Raw genomic sequence first — 17,035 nt, 5'->3', positions numbered from 1 at the left:
TTACACTCTCGCCTCTCCTACTTGGCAGCAATATAAGGTTACATGTCTCATAGGGAAGGCTGGTGTCACAAAGGTATAAGTTGTCTGTTGAACAGGGGACCATACAACCACACCCAAACTACAGCTGCAGCTGGCTGTCAAGGGAGCATCTCCAATCAGTTGTAATCTAGGTTGGGCTGCATTTACAGTGGAAGAGAATACATTTCAAACCTCTTTTTTTTTTCCTTTCTTTTTAAAAAATTGCTTTCTAAACCTGTGATAAAACATGTGACCAAGTGCTGTTTCAATTTGTGTTAACCTCTACATTGAGATTGGATATCTAAGTTCCACTAGGCCACATTTGTCTGGATCAAATGACTTCATCAGTGATGTCTGACTGTGCTATGCAGCTCCCAAGTGGGACTCTATGTTTGCATGTGTGTCCTGTATCCAGTGTAACTTCCCTTCCCCCAACACTTTTAATTATGTCTTAGTCACTGACCTAGCAAAGAACAGAACAAAAATACTCGTCTGTTACTCTAAGCTCATCCACGTAGGATGCAAAATATAAGGCAATTGAGGCAAATAAGGAAAAAAGCTGACCAGTTGTTGTCTTTGAAGTTAAAAATAGAGCAGTTGTGAGTCATCCAGCCACAGTCAACTGGGAAAGGAAATAAGAACTTGGTCTTTTAAACTCAGCTGTTGTAGGTAATCATACAACACCCATCTTTTCCTTTTTCCTGAAGGAAAGAAACTACTCCTCCTTAGTCTACTTTCTTCTTAAATGGGCATGAAACGAAAAGGGAAACCCCATCAAAGCTTAAAAGAAATGCCGTTTGACCCGGGACAGGCATAATGAGATGGATGTTATATCTAATTTCTCACTAGAAGTAACAATACCTGCCTCGGATTTTAGTCTACCTTTCATCAGAATGTAAAACCTCTTGCTCTGAATAGTTATCGTAACTCAAGACTAATAAATTACTACAGGGGCAGAAAATAGAGTTATTCTAAAAAGGACCAGAACTGTGCCAAACATTGATCTAGACCTTGTGGGTCAACTGAGTAAAAGGGATATTTTGAATGATTTTCTCCTTTGATTATGCCAGTGGGATGCAATATGCAAACTTCTTGATTTGATAGCAAACCAAGATCATATCAGATCGTCTCCAAATGGTTATATTCTTGCAGCAAGCGGCCCCGTTATGGTCCGGCCAACACTTATGTACAGAGCAAGAAAGCTCGATAACTACAGGCCAAATAGGCAAGACATGTTATAGTAGTAGTGATGGTCCCCAGAGGTTGATGAGCATGAGGAGTTTTGGTCCCATTATGTTTTTGCAGAATAGATAAAAATGCAAGAGTTCAATGAAATATATTGAAAGACTAAGTGATTTTTGTTTTGTGGTGCAGATCCGGATTGAGATTTGGTTTTGATTGTGAGGGTTCTTTACTGATACTGGTGACCCGATCAGGCCACTATCACTCCTTGACCAACACCCTGATACATGACAAGGCATCACAAAAACTAACGGTGAGATTTCTAATAAAGTTTCTGTGAATTCTCATTGTCCCTAGGTGATAAATGTTCATGTTTTTTGCTGACTCAATGAACTTTGCTCCTAGAGCCACCATCAGGACACATTTTCCATTTCTAATAAGATATTTGATATATCAAATAGCTAATGGATAGTTTTCTTTGGACCAACTGAACACTCGTGATTTCCAGAGGTAAAGCCTCTCTTAGCACCCCTTCAAGACAAAATATCATCTTTGCACAACACATCACAAACTAGTAGGCAAATTGCCATGAAATAAAATGCCTTCGACTTTAAGTTTTTATACAAACGCAATCCTGAGATCTCACACTGAAACCACAACAATTGTAAAAGTTAGTACGTGTTTTTATTCAACATAAATACAGTATGCACCGCCAAGCTAGAATCAACATTACTGTCTTCAAATTCAAAGCTGAAGTACTGATACATCACATATCAACATTTGCATATCCAATTCCTCTGTCTCACTGATGTAGCTGTAAACATTGTTTTTCATCTTGAGCAACTGCACAATAGAAGTCACAAATTTTAAGACATTTACAGATTTATCTACACTCAATATGTCTACAAAGCATAGAAAAAATAAATTCCATTACATTTATTGTTATTTTATTATTACATTATGTATATTAGTTGATGATAAAGCAAGGGTTCATGGTAGACCATGTGTGGCATTTTGGCTGCATCTCAAAAGACTTTCACAATCCTTTCACATCTCAGGATGATCCAAACGCTGCAGCTATCTTAAAAGCGCAAAGCCTCGGCCCCCTCTTTACATGCTGTGGGACTGAGAGCATCGGCTGCAGCATGATGTAGCAAAACGGAGACACAATATAACAACTGCTGAGATCCACTAAGTGGCAAATCCATCCATCCAGTCTTTCATCCTTTTTAAAAGTCGAGTTAGCATTTATGGGTTCTGTCTCAATGAATTCTCCATTCCTTCTAGAAATACATTATCGATCAGACATGAAGGGACAAAGTCAGATTCTCGTAAAGCGACCTCTACCAGTCAGCTGATGTCGGATTGGATAAATGAACTCAACAAAGATAGGAGGAGGAAAAAATGTTAACAGATTAGGTGTTCCAATTCCTGAAGGTTAAGTAGGATTTAGGATACACCTTTCCTGCACCCCCCTCCAGAGATCACTAGTATTAGTCAGTACCATTCTCGATAATAACAGCCAAGCTAAGCCCAATTTAAGCATGCTGTACATGTAGCAAAGTCAGAAAAAGGAAGAAGAGAGCATTCAGAGAGCGGTGACCCAGAACAATGCTACGTGAGGCACATTTCAGAGTTTGAGAGCGTGGTTTTGCCATGTGACTTGGCCTATGTACACTAAGGACAGAACCCAGCCTAAGAAGGGTAACGTAGTAAAAGTCACTTGAGAAGATGCATGGTAGACATGATTGTTCTCTTTCAGTGCATTTTTGATTCAGGACTAACAAAGTTACAAAAAAAGATTGATACCAGAATATTACAGTGAAAAATTTAAAACCTAAATTTGATTGAACTTGTATTATAACATTATTTGTGTGTCTGAGGCTCAATTCAGTAGTGGCAATGAAAGTCATAGCTTTACCAAATATTTTATGGTAACTTAAAGTGTTTGTTTATTTAAAAAACAAAAGTCGCCAAGAGTAACCATAGAGAAGTCTATTGTCTTAGGCACAACAGTAACAAAACCTAAAAGCTAAAAAGAAATTGATTTTGCACCAAAATAAGGCTATATAACACTGGGGGTTCAGTCGGGGTTCAGAGAGGTGATTCCAGCCTCTGACAGTTCACTTTTAATAATAGATGGGTCAAATGATTTATTTATTCACCTCTCCTCCTATCTCCTTTCCTCTGTCTGCCTGCTCTGTTTCTAAGTCTGAAAAAGAGGGCAACTTGGCGGGAACGGAGACGAGGCCAAGTACAGCTTCATTTTAGATGGTGGAAAGTCAACCACAGAGGCAATATTATATTTTCATATCCAGTCAGAAATGGTGCTACGCACAGTAGACTCCCACAAACCGTGTTGCAGACAGGCCACTGTAATACTGAACTACTGCGATATTGTCTCCTCCTCACTTGCCTACTCTCAGGGAGCAGGCATGTGCTGTAACAGCGGTCTTATAATGAAAGGGTGTGGCTTCAGCACGGGGGCTGGAGGAACCTGTGTGGCCAGAAATGTCAATCGCTGGGAAGCAAGTTCACAGATGTGATGAGAAGGCAAAAGGAACAGGTTGAGCTCAATTCTGAATTTCATTGCCTAATTTGTAGCTCAGCTCAGGAGCATGAAGGCTGGAAGGTCGCTTGTGTGAGCTGCAAGTCGCTCAAAGAGATGTGATGTGTTGGATGTTGTTTCTGCAACCTGACTCTCTGTGGCTCTGCTCATGTGCATTGTTATTTGTTTTTGCCCTGCATCCTCTCTGTTCTGAAAATAATTCCCAGTGCTGTTCAAAATAATACATTTCCCCAAGTTGGATGCCACTGTCTCATCTTTCTTCTATTGATTTCAGCCTGGTGAGTGCCTTGCAGGGAGTATGGAAGCTGGTGAAGGACGGTAGCTCGGATCAGTCCAGGGTTAGAAGTCAGGATGGGATCTGCTGCTAAAATTGACAGCTACTACCTTGTTTTTTTTTTAAAGCAAATTCCCTTAAGAGGCCCAATCTATTTTTCCGTTAGCCTCAGGAAAGATGTGAACAATAAATTATATTTTCGGTGATCTGAAATAATAAGGCCTGTAGCAAAACTATATTATATATAATTTTTTTTTTTTTTTTTTTTTTTATCTTCTTTTGACCAGTTTTTGATTTTTTTCCTCCAGTCATAGATTTGTTCCCTGGGGTGGTTGCTGGCTCTATACTGCCTTTTCCATGAATTTCACCCCAGCAGTTCTATTATCATTAAAATCTCTCTTGAACACTGAAAAAAGCCTGTACGTTGAACCTGCAGGGAGCTGAAGTGAGAAACATGGGAGAGTTTACCTGCAAGGCTGGTATCACCTTTGGGACTGGAGAGCTGGAGGCGTTGATGAGGTTCAAGAGCAACGTGAGGATGGAGGTGTTAGAGGGGCAGAAAGGCAAAAAATACTGTCTAAATGCAACATCCAATTTTGTCTTAACAGTCTTCATATTTCACCCCTAAAATTACCACTGGTTGTTATACTGGTTTGTGAACATAAATAAGGAACTTATTTGCTATATTTTCATAATATACTAGGACATTATTCAGCCCACTAAAGTTAGATGTTCCCCAAAACCCTCCACAGGGTCTTAGTGAATACAATTTACTTTGATGATGTTTCTTATGTTCATGTGAGGTGAGTCAGTTCATCCTTGGCTAGGAAGGTTTACAGCAGATTGTGTTGTTGACTATGATGAGGAGCAAGAAGCTTCCAAAACTGCATCATGAAAAAGTTTGCAAAATTGAGGCATCTGGAATTTCTTTGAGTCTCCAGTGACTCAAATTTGACTTTCTGGCACATCACTTTAACCCCACAAACTACAATGCACATTGTTATTTACAACGGTCTAATTATTAAAAAGGCAGCAAAAAAAAAAAAAAAAAGAAGTGTGGCGTATTTTGCTTAACAGAAAAGTCACTCTTGATGGACTTAAAATAAGCTCCCCAAAGTTACTACCATGTAACTGGGCTCTTAAATACCTTCCTGATTTCTGAAATGAGGAGGCCTCTCACATGAGTGGCCAAACGTCTTCAAGACACAGAGCAAAATTCCAGTCGCCTTTGACTGACTACTGTTAGATGTTCCTGATTACTGAACCTGTTCAGAGACAGAGCTGTGGAACATCCTGCTTTCAATGCTGTCTGCTACAGCTGCCAGTGCTGTCCCTCCATGTCTGCTGCAGCTGCTGGACGTGCTGAAAGGCTCTCTGGGTGATGTTAAGAGCTGGGTGGACCTTCCTCAAACTGGGCTCTCCGATCAGAGACAAACCACACAGCCCTAAGTAGGCATGGAGAGGGTCTGATGGAAAGGAAAGGGGAGAGAAAGGGGGAGAGTGAAGAAATGGGGAACATAGTGAGGGACGACAGAGTGAAAGAAAGGAGGGGAAAAAGGAGAAACTAGGTCAGTGATGGTAACATGTCTGGCAGCAGAAGCACCTGCATGCGACAGGTCTGTAGACTTGATCAGAGCTATGAAGACGATAGTGTTAGTCACCTCACTCTCCATTACGGAATCAACAAAATCTTATTTCCAATCTAAAAAACACCATTATGCAGAAGCATGGTTTTTGTTGTACTACTCCTTTAAGAAGGTATAAATAATGCATATACACAGTAGGTTAGCACCATGGCCCTTTCCCTCCCCTGGGACCAGAGTAAAAGCAGCACAGGCCAGTAAATGGACCAGTAATTGAATTATAATGAAATGACAGATGATTGGACAGACATCAGAATCAAAGCACCATTAGCTGCATCAATCAGGATTCATGTGGACTTAAATTAAGATTGTAAAGAAAAGATAATTTATACTTTATTCCGCAAGGGAAATTACAATGTTTTTCACTCTGTTGTTAGAATACACATTACAAACAGGCCTGAATTACACACACATGCTCACTACCTATACATGCACTAATGGAGAGATGTCAGAGTGAGGGGGCTGCAGCTGTCGATGGACAGGCGCCCCGAATAGTTGGGGGTTTGGTGCCTTGCTCAAGAGCACCTTGGCAGTGCCCTCTCCAGCTACCAGTCCACCACCATACTTTGGTCCGTATGGGGATTTGAACCAGTGACCCTCTGGTTCCCAAAAAATGTCTGGATTATTCCAAGGTTTGATTGATAAAGTAATATTTTTCAAATTAGATGTACATACCACAAATTGTGATATAGGGCAATTGTATACACATCATTTTCAAATGCACCTTGGCTAAGATGATGCTGGTTATAAAACATTTAAAAATGTAATTGCACTTGCATGTGGCACTTGGTTTATTTAGGTAGGATAGGTTTATTTGAAGCTAATGTACTTCTATGTGATTCTTGCTGTTCTGAGTTTGTACCTCCATGGTTAAATGCACTTACTGGAAGTTGCTTTGGATAAAAGCATCAGCTAAATAAAATGTAATGTAAAAAAAAGTGCACATGAAATAATCAAATTCATGTTATTGATTACAGTAAGTTCAAAATAAGAAATATGCAGAGCATTAACAAGGTAAGACCAAGATGTTATTGTTTCTGTCTGCTGTTTGTTGCTATGCAAGGTAGTGTAAAGCTACATAAAACCAACTGTTCCAAACATTTAAAACAGATGATCATGACCTTAATTCCTTCTTAAAGAGCGAATGTAGACATAAGCAGGTTGTGTCAACTGTTCAAACTACATTTGGTCCAGCTCTGCTTGACAAATACACAGCACTTTCTTTTGTTCTATGTCAGGCCAGATCCTGTACATCAGTAGCTGTGCATGATGACTGCACTGTTAAAAGTACATGCAAGTCCAATGCTATCTGTAACCATGCTTCAAAAGAGTCCCTTTAATTTCCTAAAACTCTGTTTTGGCTTTGTCAATACAGGGTCTGTTTTGCCTCATTGTTTTCTTCCAGCCTATCTTCCCTGCCTTGTTCCTGTAATGTGAAGAGCCAGATCTCCCATGTCCTCGGGCTACCTATGAACAATCGCCTCATCAATTACACATTACAAGGGCCAGCAAGAACACAAGAACACACACAAACATGTGCACCATTGAAGTTTAGGATTACAAGTGTTTCCATTGATCAAGTAAAAACTGCCAACCACAACTCCACCCTGACCTCTCAGCACCTGCGGAGGCCAGGGTACAAACTGTTCTGCCGAAAGACAAAAAAAAGGACATCGAAACTGCTCAGTTCCAACATCTTTTTGTCCTCTATGCGTAATCTTTGAACCTACAGGAAAACAAACTGCAACAATATCTTAAACAGCAACCTCTACATAGTCTATTTGCGTTTCCACCACAAAGCCATTAAACATGCCATTCAACCTCACCCACCACTGCACTGCTGTTGCCTTTAATGTATTATAAAAAGGTACATGAGTTACGCGTCACTCCTACTTATAATACCATATAAACAACCATGGCAGTATTCTGTAATTGGCTATCCTCTAGTGTCTTTTTATTTGTACTCTTATCTGATGACTGGCAGATGTTCCTGAAGCAGCCGAATCAAATCATTCACCTGGATGGCTGTCCGGCCACTTGGCGAATCCCCCTACCAACCGATCCTGTGTGGACAGGATGAAGCTCCTGTTCTTGTCAAAGTGTGTATACTGGAACACATCTAACAGCTGGGATAGGAGAGAGAGAGTGGGTGGGGGAAGGGTGTGAGAGAAAAGGAGAGGAAGGAGAGAGAGGGTTCACCATGACATTTAGAAGCAAACATAAAAACTAGTACTGTCAGTTAAACGCGTTATTAACGGTGTTCACGCAAACCCATTTTAACGCCATCAAATTTTTTTAGCGCGAGATTAACGTTCTTTTTGGCCTAGCAAACTTTGTAGTTTTTTTCACATGCTGCTGCAACAACTAGTGACGTTAGAAAAACTACAACACCACACCGGATCTAGCTAGACACCAGACTGTAGCTGCCGTTGTCTGACACAGACTCAGCCTCGTGGTGCATTCAAAGTTATTGTAAAATACCCTTTTCCCATCCAGTGGTTTTTTAGATCAACTTTTTATTGTTTTATATTTTTGAACATAGTTAACTATGGCATTAATGCGATTAATCACGATTAAATATTTTAATCGTTTGACAGCACTCATAAAAACTAAACAATATAATTCAGAGTTGTTAATTATTTTCAACTAGGTTGTTTCTACAATTTAAAATACATTTTCAATTACAAAGATGTGGAGCATGCTGTGTTTAGAGAGTGAGTTAATGCTCGTGCCATTGCATTTAATTTCACAAAGGTAGATTATTGCAATCTCCATCTATATAGATACTAGTGGAGAAAACACACGCATTTGTCCCTCTGGCACAGTTTTGACCCAGAAATTCACAGTTTTCCTGCATTGTGCTTGCTTATGTGCGTGTGTGGTTGTATCCCTGGCTTACAGCAACAGCTATTTGCAGTTTAGCTCACAGTTTTCTGGACCATGTGTGTGCACGTATGTAAGTACCTCTGGCATAGTAATGACCCACATGCTGAAAGGTTTGCTCACACGTACTTTTGGGGTTTCGTGTATGTGGGTGTGGGATTAACCCAGTTGTTTCAACAGTGCGAGTATATACAGTGCTATTTAAAAAATGCCCCACGGTATTTAGTGCATGCCGCTACACTTTCTAAAATTTCTCTCTTATGAGAAAATGGTGGCAAATCAGAGTGAAAATACTTAAATGCACTATACATGTTAATGCATGCAGGAGTGTGTATGTGAATATGTGTCTGTTACACCAGTCTGTACCTCGAGCGTAGCTCCCACCCAAAAGGAATAGCATGTGTCTACAGGTTTGTTGGGGCGCCCTTGGAAGCCGCTCTGCTGCCTCATGATACACCAGCGTCGGATCCTGTCCAGCTCCCGCTGACTCAACGCCTCCTCCAGCCGACCCATCAGACACAGAGACGCTATGGCGCAGTACGTCCAGCCACCTGGGCACACAGACAGTGGATTTATAGTGGATTTTATTTCATTTATAACACAAATGAATCCAATTAAATGGAGACTACTGATTTTTGACAATGTATTAAAATTGAAATGCATTTCCAGTGGTTCACCCTGACATGTTTTGATGACAGACAAATAGATGATTACAGGGCACTGTTGTAAAAACAGAGGGTGTGTCTGCATGTGGGCTCTTTTACTGCCAAATATTTGATAGCATGCAGCTCACTTTCCACCTTACCTGGGAAATAATCACAATGTGGAGCTACCTCATGGCTGCATGCTTATACTTCTCTGCACAATAATTGAAACCTTTTTAGTGGAAAAGAATAAATGATTTGGGCAGGGTATGAATGCAAAGTGTCTTTACAGCTAGAGTCATACAAACATGGGTGCGCTCATCGATTGATGGCAGGCCGTTATCAGTACGGACACAAGCAGCAGCTATCCATCACCTTCTACAACCCAACTGTCAACTGCTTTCATTACCACCAAACCTTTAACGCATCCCTAAACATCCATGCCATCTCTGGCTGCTTATCTGCGTTTGTGTGTGCGTGTGTGTGATGGAGACAAACAAAGAAAAGGTGGGGTGAAGTGTGGGGGTCAGGGGTGTAAATCTACCAATGCGTTACACTGGCCTCTAATCAAACATGTCTAGCTCACTATCTGCCAGAGGCACAAGACGATCAGGGGGGTAAACATAAATCTGAATCAAGCATAGCTGGGGAATCCAAGACAATTTACTCTAAGAGTAGGTTTGGGAGACTTTTTTTTCCCTCCACACCTGAATGTAACTATTTTCCCTCACGGGCCACAGTACTTCATTCATGGAAACCGACAATTTTTTAAGTGCATTTAACGGAAACAGAAAATGTTTGAAAAATAGAGGAAGCAGTGGGATAAAAGCCAACCACACTGAAAACATACATATGGGGAAAGTTAATTTATTACCCTGGCACATAGTTTCTGTAATACCATGTTTCACATATTAAACTACAGAGTGTCTCAAACAAAATCACTTATAAAAACAGTGTAGGAGCCTGTGCAAATTTAAAGCAAACAGTGCGGGAGGTCTTGGTGCTGAACAAACACACACTTCAAGGGTGGATGGGTAATGGGCATCTACTGTATCTCTCTACTGATGTGTAATCAGCCCTTAGAGAGTTGGCTGGTTTGCAGAAGAGAGCTGAGTCTCAATGAAGACTGTAATCATAGGAGTTGAATTTATCGCAAGGAGGGAAATAACCAAGATGAAATAGGATCTGCCCCTTCAAGCAGTTTTATTTCTATAGATTTAATTCATGCAGTCTGTCACAAAGTGAACAGAAAATGCTACCTTTAACATGTCAAAAAGGTGACTATGGATATGCTCCAAGCAGTGCTTTGAAGTATGTGTGTGTGACGGCGGGGGCCCTCTACTACGACACCACCAATGCACCCACAAACGTGACCTGATATGAACCTTGATGATATTCATAAAATCAGACGTTTGAATCTGGGCTGCCAAGTGTGTCAATTTGTACCCCCCTCCCCTCCCCCCCCCACCCACAGATGTGCATACAGCTTTCAAACTCACATTTCTGACATCTGTAACTAAGTATAAGCCATTACAAGATGACAATACTCACCATGTGACTCTCGCCCAGCTCCCTGGCCAAACCCATTGTCGTATGACTGTGTAGGAGACAAAGAAGAGCCATTCAATTACAAGCAATATTTCAACTGTCATGAAAGGCTAATGTGAGCGTGGAAAGAGATTAGGCTGACAGAAGAGGCTGAACTGCATACATTTACTCCCTGTATTTATTAATACTGAACCTCTCTTTTAAAAGCATAAATATACAATTGTGAGTCAATATTTAAAACTGAATTTAAAGTTGTCACCACGAACAAACACCAACATGCCTTCCCAACTGTTTTAACTGGCATTGGAACTACAGAACTGCTCAAATGTGATGTGTCATTCTCAAAATGAGTCTTCAGGCATACTATTTGTTCTTACTGGTCAAGTCACAACTGGACGCATCACCTGGCATGTCTTGTTGTATTTTTATATTTCCTTCTTTCTGGTATTTAGTTGTGTTGCAATCAGGCATCCACTGTATAAATTACTAACTTGCTAAATTTCCCATAATTCAATTTTATCCAACAGCTAGAGTGCACTTTTGTTATTTAGGCTTTACTCACATATTTGATCAGTCTTTCATTTAACTACAAATGTTTTGGTCCCAGATGGGTTTAACTTTTATTTCACTGACTAAACCAATTTTTTTTTAATGAAACAGCTACAATGAGCATGCTTCATGACCTTTAGGTTGAAGTTATTTCTATTCATAGAAAGAAAACATGATATCTCATGAAACTGACAAGTTTCAAAGCAATTTTATGAAAACAACTGCCTATCATAAGCAGTGGTTCCTAATAAAAAAAACACAAGTTCAACAGATGGCAGTCACTGGTCTGATCAGACCATAACAATAAGGTTGGTTGGGCATATGGCGCCATACAAATGTAAGTGAAACTTCAGTGTAGCAAGTAAACTACTGTTCTGGGGATTTTCGACACTAAACCAGCTATCATCTGGTGGTTTCTGCATACTTAAAGTCACCAACAGCTTACTTGTATTGCCAAAACATTTTGGAATACACCCGCCAGCATGTGGCCAGTGGATAAATATACCTTTCAGACAAGAATCACAGTTGTCTGTTAACTAATTAACAGAACTCTTTCTCTCGTGTGTGTGTGTGTGTGTGTGTGTGTGTGTGTGTGTGTGTGAGAAAGAGAGAAACAGAGAGTCATACACACCCTGTGCACAATGGAGATACTATGTAATGAAACACTCTTGTGTTAAATGTCTTCAACTTAAAATAAGCTGATGTTTAGAGGTGAATGAGACCATCTGTTCTGTGGACTTGAATTGTACAAGAGACTGAGATGACGGGCATGAAGACAATACCTCACACAGACCACTTTGATGTGCCAAACCCATGACTGATGGAAAATCAAACACTGAGGCTAAAGAAAGGGTTGAGTTCAATGTCAGTCAACAATCTGACAAAAATATCACTTGCCACATCATAAACTTGGAACATGTTGTTTTTCACCTGGTGAGGTGGAAAAACCTCTGCTACAGCTTTAAGGACCCCCCCAGACCCCCATTTATTATAAATGAAGTATTTCTAGGAAGAGTGCCACCTACTGAAGATGGGTGGCCTATTCTCCCCATTCAAGTGTAGAGGCACTGCTTTGAATGCTGCAGAAACAGACGTAACAAAAACGTCTTAATCGCCCCACAGTTAAATGCCTCATTCTACGTTTTTTAACATCTACTCACCAAACTTCCCCTTATGTACTCAATGGCCTTTTGGATGTCCATGCCTGACCAGTCATCCAGCATGTAACAGATACTGGCTGCACAGTAGATAAACCGTATATCATTTTCACTTCCCTCTGGCACTGCGTAGAAACTGGAAACAAGACACAGAAAGCCACAAAGACAGGAGAGTTACACAACCAGTTGAAAATGTGCTGAATGTCTATGTTCAGAATGTGACCATTTAAGTCATATCATAGAAAAACACAAACCAACAAAAGCCTGTCAGCTGAAATTGCTAAAGTGTTAATTCATATATTAATGTCTGAAGACAGTGTTATCTGCCAGACATGATATACACAATGTATTTGTGTGTCTGTCTGAGTGTGTACAAAGAAACTACTGTTGTAGGACCCAACGTGAGTTAATATTAGTCTGCATTAAGACTGCTAGTGTTCACATGACCTCGGGGGTGTGTGTGTGTGTGTGTGTGTGTGTGTGTGTGTGTGTGTGTGTGTGTGCTGACCTGCCATCCTCCAGCTGCAGTGCTCTGAGACCAGCCAGACAGGCCTGTTTGTTAACCCGGCTCAGGTCGTCTCCCAGTATTAGCAGTGAGCACAGCCCAGTGTAGGTCATGGCTACATGGCCACTGTCATATGGATGGAGCACACCTGGCCCCTGAAGAAAATATCAAAACAGAAATGAAAGAAAATGAGAGATTACAGTACTTATTAAAACAAACATCTGGAGAAAAAGAAGCGGTTTAAAAACAACCAGACAGATCAATTATTTAGCTTTCTACAGACAGCTAAAAACAGACCTTTTTGCCGTTACATCGACAACTATGTCTCCATAGGGGAAAGAGAAGCAATGCCAAATGTGACAACCACATCTTACAATGACAGCTGCTGAAATTAGGCTAATAAAACTGGAAATGGCCCAGACCCCCTGATGTGAAAGAACGACTTGGGACAATGATTGAAATGGCGTAAAAATATTAAGAAGGATTCATGCAAATGGGATCACAGCAGTGAATATGTTTACCCAAAATGTATATTTAGACAAATACAAAGGGAGGGGGTGCTTTATATTTTACATACAAGACAAAATGTTTGGTCAAACTTGGGATCAGGTCTAAAAACAGTGTGGGTAAGTGGGGTAAGGCAGTACCTTAGTGCTGTAAGGAATTCCAATATGTGACGATCCTCGAAACCCACAACGACTAAGGTTAATTTCTGTAAGAAAATGACAGGAGTAGAGAAGGTAGAGATGTAAGAAAGCATTATGTACTGATAATCACAAAAACAAACTGGAACAAGTAAGCCCTACTCTGCTGCCCTACTCTGTTTTACTGTCTCACAAACTATGTCTCATTCTGTCTGTATTGACCTCCCAAAAAGGTGCTGCAAAGATGCTCAGCCAACTTAAAAAGAAAAGTATACTGCTGCCATCTACTGGCCAAGATAGATAACAATAGATATGGCAGAACCCAATTAACAAAATGTCATCATACGGCAAATGGCAACCAAACTAATCTGAGTACAATATTTCATAAATGTGTCACGCATCATATTACTATTTCTGACTGAAATGACTCACAACACATTGAAGATGTTATTCAGTCAAGCCAAAAGAGGTCTACAATATAAATATATTTTCAGCATACTAATGTTGAAAACAAACTAACCAAATTTTCATTTGGAAATGGTACCTGTAACAACATCAGAGACAGAAGTGACACATTAGGAAATCGCAAGTGTCTCCCATGCTGTATTTTCACATCTAATGCCAGAAAACCAGCCAGACCCCCAAACATATGGTAGCAGCAAAAATGAGACCAATCAAGCATGGCTTGATATGATTTCTGTTGATGTCTTGAATAATGAACTAACTGGGCATCTAAACAGATGGCACAGAGTGGCTTGTTAGAGATGGAGAAAAAACAGTCATTAAATATTTAGAGACCAACTTTCCCTGATAAAGCAGTGAAAACATTCTAAATATAGCGTAAACTTAATCAGAATTTTTTTTTTAGGGGGCTTTTTTATTTTTCTCTTCAGTTGGCTCAAATACGTTTTGTTGCTGTCCCCCCTGTCCAAAGCATAACACTGCTTAGCTTCCACGTTGGTTCTCCTGCCTGCTTCTTCAAACTGGGGGCCTGCTGACCGCCATCTACGTTAGGTAATACACCGACTATGGTAGGTACCTCATACAACCCCACTTCAAAAACTCGTAACTTTTTTACGTGAACATTCACACACCACCACCCAAGCCACTTAAGCTCCCTGCCCTGGAAATTTTAGAAACCTTGTGTCCAAGAGTGTCCACACCCAGTGTGCCCCTTACAGCAATAAAAAGCATTAGTCCTGCACCTTTTCTAAACTAGCCTCTCTACCACTAGTATCTATTCCTCAAAGTATTTTCTCAACGGTGACTGCTTCTTTCGTCTGTCTTTCTCAAAAGCTGAAACAATACTGCAATTTCCTGTCCATAGTGTTAGAAAAATCTTAAATCATTCAGTATGGAGGAACCTAAGAAGCTCTGAAGCCCTAAAAAGCCTTTTAGCTCTGTGTATCAGAGGTGATTACGCTTCATTCAACTTAGTCACGATTAGGGCTGGGTTGAAAATAAATCTTTTTTTTTTTCCAGATTCAAATCGATCTTAATTTGAATGATCTGATATTGATTCATAACATTCAGGGATTGATCTTTTAACCCTAAGAGACCTGCGGGACTGCCAGGGATCTTGGCGAATAATAAGGAAGCTAAATAAGTTAGACTACATTTTTGCGAGGGAAAAAACTAGCAAGGCCATCCTTTGACCTCTCACCTCAAGATATCTAAATGAAAATTGGTTCTATGGGTACCCGTGAGTCTCCCCTTTACATAGATCCCCACTTTATGCTAATTTTTGGCAAAAAACATGCAGTTCCTCTCCTGCCGTATGAATGTGCTATTTTCCCCTATTCTAAAAATGGTATATTTGAATATTTCTGCATACTGGGATCGCCATTGCGCCACTCGGAATTGCAGGAATTGGGTATGACTGAAAGCTGAGACTTTTGTGGATTCAATGAGCCCAATTGTATTTACTGTATAAAATAATCTCTAGGATAATCACAGCCTCATGAAACCACAAACTACAGACCTAGGGCATTCGGGTGATGTATTGCTTTAGATTTAACCCATCCCTGCACTAAAGAAAGCTCTTGTACAATTATTTCTGGCCACTCAATACTTACTGACTGTACAGTCTGTAGCGTTTTACTTTGTGTTGACTGCTGTAATGTGTCCACGTTAAATAAAAGTACATTAATGTAACTGCTTTGGGGTCAATTCTTAATGTAAACATTAATATTTGTAATAATGCACCAGGTCAGAGGGTTCCTCGTAATTTACAGCACTAGTTTTCTGAGAATCTCTTTCATATTTTAGCAAAATCTAAAATATCTCTAATCTAATCGATATTCAATCGAAAAAATCTAATCGAGACCATGTGAATCAGAATCAATTCGGGAAATCAGTGGCGATACCTAGCCCTATGATGTAGTTAGCTGCTCTGACAAAAACCTTTTGATTTGCTGTCATGATGTGAACCTTTGTTTTGTCATTCTTATCGACAATGAGTACTTGTACTACAAACCTTTTATAATTAACTGTTTAAACTCAGCTTGATAAGATATGAGACTTACGGTCCTCTGTGGGTAGAACCTGTAGGGAATAAATCCACTCAACCATGGTGTTCCTATCAATCACATCCAGAGCATCCAGCACATCGAGACCAGACAGGGCAAAAAATATGATAGTTAACCTGGAAAGAAGGCAGATAGCGATCTTATTAATGTTTACTCATTTAATATTGATGGACAGAAGAATCTACATATATAAGCTATAAGAATGAATGCAGTCACAGCTATCCATCAAATTAGGGGCAATGTAAACTGTGGCAGTGAACAGTCACATTAGATTACTGGGTGATAAAACCCAACCTAAAACAATATCTTTTAAAAAATAAATAAAAGCCTGGTTGACTATCACTTAAGGTCGGCTGTTGGTAAGCTTGTAACGTTACTGGAGATATATTAATGTTTACAAATAAAGAATCTGTCCAACTTAAGAATCCATTTTGCTTGAAGTTTAATTTAAAATGAGCCTTATTCCTATGATAATATAACATACTAACGTTTTTTTAATAAGTTGAACATGGTGTCGTACCCCACTGTACCGTTAGTTTCGTTTTACTACGGCCAATCTGCCATAACTTCTCTGTCATTGCTGATGTTAGCATGCCCGCTAAGCTAAGTAGCACTAGCCTTTATTCAAAGCGGTTGAACCACAGCTAGCTTTAATGCTAGCTAATCAAGTTCTTCAGCAAAACATATGACCTAAAGCAACATTTTTCATTCCAGCAAATGTACCTGGTTGTTTCTAGCGAGGCATATCTCTCAGGTAACACCTGAAGTGTTCTCTGGAAGAATCGTACATGTCTATCTCTTAAAAAGTCTATTTGTTCAAATTCTTCAAATTGGCTCTCCTCTTCCGCCATCTTTGCATCCGCACCTATAAGGAATCTTTTCCGGTATGTT

The 17,035-nt window shown here is 40.0% G+C and overlaps 1 protein-coding gene across 1 annotated transcript; it reads right to left on the bottom strand.

Annotated features, from left to right (window-relative positions):
- Window positions 1-1,862: 1,862 nt before the first annotated feature.
- Window positions 1,863-17,032, bottom strand: pggt1b (protein geranylgeranyltransferase type I, beta subunit). The gene is made up of 9 exons (XM_078250897.1): window positions 16,868-17,032; window positions 16,142-16,260; window positions 13,620-13,684; window positions 12,976-13,127; window positions 12,471-12,603; window positions 10,765-10,810; window positions 8,936-9,120; window positions 7,704-7,812; window positions 1,863-5,509 (listed from the first exon to the last, which is right to left on the bottom strand). Exons 1-9 carry the CDS (start codon window positions 16,993-16,995, stop codon window positions 5,343-5,345), a joined length of 1,104 nt encoding a protein of 367 aa, XP_078107023.1. The 5' UTR covers window positions 16,996-17,032; the 3' UTR covers window positions 1,863-5,342.
- Window positions 17,033-17,035: the final 3 nt, after the last annotated feature.

The sequence above is a fragment of the Sander vitreus genome, chromosome 5, assembly GCF_031162955.1.
Source record: "Sander vitreus isolate 19-12246 chromosome 5, sanVit1, whole genome shotgun sequence".
Taxonomy (NCBI): Eukaryota; Metazoa; Chordata; class Actinopteri; order Perciformes; family Percidae; genus Sander; species Sander vitreus.
Note: the sequence above shows the minus strand (reverse complement) of the source record. Positions and strands in the feature narration are given on the sequence as shown.

Bases quoted from the DNA above. Each gene is read 5' to 3' on its own strand.
- pggt1b (XM_078250897.1), bottom strand. From the start codon at position 16,995: ATGGCGGAAGAGGAGAGCCAATTTGAAGAATTTGAACAAATAGACTTT. The intron at 16,261-16,867 runs GTACATTTGCTG...CCTTCTTTCCAG, and splicing joins GCCTCGCTAGAAACAACCAG to GTTAACTATCATATTTTTTG. The intron at 13,685-16,141 runs GTAAGTCTCATA...ATTTTCTTACAG, and splicing joins GGTTCTACCCACAGAGGACC to AAATTAACCTTAGTCGTTGT.